Raw genomic sequence first — 2,782 nt, 5'->3', positions numbered from 1 at the left:
CCATGGACACAGGAGCCTGACAGGCTGAAGTTAATAAAGGTTGCAAAGAGTCAGACACGAACGACTAAGCACGAACACGGGATTCCATGTACATGATTCAAAAGCAATCAAAGAGATTCTATAATATCTAAAGGCAGGATAGAGAGTAAATAAGGAGGTGAGATGTGATAAGATATTACAGAGGGGTGGGGCTGCTGGGAAGTTGAAACTTCTATTCCGTGATCTGATGTGCAATTACATAATTCTATAGGCAAAATCATATGTTTATTTTCCTTGATTTATGATAAAATTAGATAGCACAGTGTATTTTAGAATTTAATAGCATTTGTAGAAGCATGGTTTTCTATGAAAAGCAAGAACCAGAAATTACCACACATGCAAGAATTATATAAAAATGTAAATAAAGTATCATAAAGTTATATTCCATTGTTTAATGGAATACTAGCAGACCTTAAAATAAACAAGCTACAAATATGTACAAAAGCACAAGTGAATCCTAACAAATATAATGTTGACTAAATGAAGCCTTTAGCAAAGTGTTGGAAACATTTAATATCTTACCATTTCCTCTTCATTGTCTATATAAAGCAGAGTAGAATTCTTAGTAGCACAGGATATCAAACTTTCATTCCATGATTTTTCTTCCAAACTAGCATAATAGCAGTTGTTGGAATATGTAAGCCAGTCTTTTGGACAATGACCACAATGACATTCTGAAGAAAGATTATGAATTACTATTCAAAAACAATTTGAATTTGAAAAATAAAAATTAACTTACACATATGCACAGATATAAACATTTATGCATACAGACACATATATAAAATAACATATCTATGCATCCTCAAGGCTGGTACATATAAAACAAATCTCATTCATACATTCATAGAGAGGGTCTGTCTCTCATATCCCAATTTATGTCCCCATATCAAGCAAACACATAGAAATATCTATTATTTACATGTCTTAAAAATCAAGAAATGAAACTTCTATTTTAGAATAGCAAAATTATTTGTCTCTTATCATATTATAACAGGAGGAAATTACAGCCAATTGCCAACAATGGATATGGTGATCATATATTATTGCATAGGGAGAAGCACTCTCCTATAATCATTTATTTATGAATGCTTATTGCCTGATTTTATAAATTATGTTCTATCCCCAAATCTATTCTTATTTTCACTAGCCTAAGAGAGAGACAAAATACAAACATTTATTTATATTAGAAGTTTGAAATCATTATGTACCGTTCGGGAGCTTTGTTACCATAGAGGACTTATTCTGTTCTGATATTTGGGTACCTAGAAAAAAATGGAAGTAATCTTTTTAAAATTTTTACATTGATATAAATAAATCATAATAATTTTAGTTTTTAGTTTAAACATGGTGTTTGTAGGATTTAGGATGATCTGGAAAATATTGCTTTAAGAATAATTAATAAGGTAATGAAGACTGGTGGGTGTATATTTCAAAAATCTTCAAGAAAAGATTCTACCACCTCTTACAATACTTGGTTCAAGCAGTCTCAAGAATTAATTTGTTTTTCTCAATAAGGTGTTTCAGTTTCTTAAAGTATATCTTTGAGTTATAAAATCAGAAAATATCTGTGTATATTTTTATTTTTCCCTACAATCATTCTGTAATTTATACTTTGCTCAACTCAGAATAACCATTCAATATTTAGGCTAAATGCACACATTAAAATAAGAGTTCTATTCCATAGTAATATAAAATTTTAGAGGCACTGACGATCATTAAAATGAAAGGTTCAATCATAATCTTTCAAAACTTGACTTACGTGGAATAGAAGTTATCACTCTCACTATAGTATACATCAAGACAAAACAGACGATTCTCAGGCTCACAACAATGAGCTTCTCTTGAGTGGACGGTGAATCTGCAGGGAGAGAAAAGGAAACACTGAGAAAGGAGTGATGGAGACAGTTATTTTAGAAGAACAAAAGATCCCACATCCGTGAGAATTCAAAGACATCAACTTGGACCCCAAAATATTTACCATTGCAATCCTCCTCTCAGAATATACCATTCCTTTTTCAGTGAATATAAGGCCTCATGAGTTGTAGATCAAAGACTACAAATTACAGCAATGCCTGGGTAGGTAGTCCTAGAGGAGGCATGGCAACCTTCTCCAGCATTCATGCCTGGAGAATCCCCATGGACAGAGGAGCCTGGCGGGCCACAGTCTATGGGGTAGCAAAGAGTTGGACACAACTGAGCGACTAAGCACAGCACAGCACATATGTCATATTAGAATATTGTATTTCAAACTCCAGCTCTAAGTCTCATTAATAAAAACATGTAAGCGGGTAAATGCTTTACACTTGCAGTGGTGGTTCCTGTCATTCCACTGACATAATGAAAGGCAATTTGAAAGTTTAATCCCATGTAGGTTTTCTCCTGCTCAGCTGCTAAAATTGATCTTCTCAGGATCTTACCTCTCATTTGCTGTCTCCTGGTGTCCTTAACCAGACTCGGTTCTGAGTAGCTTTCCTTTTGGTTCTTCATCTCTGTGGCTGTTTAATGTCAAGGATGTTGCTCTATGGAAACTTCACATAAGTAGTTAATAAATGGTGTATAAAATCACAAGAAACCTTGAAAGGTTAAACTGGGTGATGTGTGAGATCAGTTAACAGCACTTATTTAGCAACTGAGCAAATCCAAGTTTGGTTCTCATTTCAGTAAACCTTTAGACAACTGTTTCATGATAGAGTAAGTAGTTTTAAAAATAGTATTTGGTGTTTAATAACCAAGAGTGTGG

The 2,782-nt window shown here is 33.5% G+C and overlaps 1 protein-coding gene across 1 annotated transcript in view; it reads right to left on the bottom strand.

Moving 5' to 3' along the window:
• The window catches only part of LOC105002146 (NKG2-A/NKG2-B type II integral membrane protein-like), a 6,549-nt gene extending 3,969 nt beyond the window's left edge, over positions 1 to 2,580 (bottom strand). The window contains exons 1-4 of the mRNA XM_010858663.1: positions 2,460 to 2,580; positions 1,802 to 1,900; positions 1,251 to 1,304; positions 562 to 713 (exon numbers count right to left, since the gene is read on the bottom strand). Coding sequence (XP_010856965.1) covers positions 562 to 713; positions 1,251 to 1,304; positions 1,802 to 1,900; positions 2,460 to 2,529 — 375 coding nt within the window. The 5' untranslated portion in view covers positions 2,530 to 2,580. The remainder of the gene's footprint in view (positions 1 to 561; positions 714 to 1,250; positions 1,305 to 1,801; positions 1,901 to 2,459) is intronic.
• Positions 2,581 to 2,782: the final 202 nt, after the last annotated feature.

The sequence above is a fragment of the Bison bison genome, unplaced genomic scaffold (genome assembly GCF_000754665.1).
Source record: "Bison bison bison isolate TAMUID 2011002044 unplaced genomic scaffold, Bison_UMD1.0 scf7180017864390, whole genome shotgun sequence".
Taxonomy (NCBI): domain Eukaryota; kingdom Metazoa; phylum Chordata; class Mammalia; order Artiodactyla; family Bovidae; genus Bison; species Bison bison.
The sequence above is the reverse complement of the archived record's forward strand: the minus strand, read 5'-3'. Positions and strand labels throughout refer to the sequence as shown.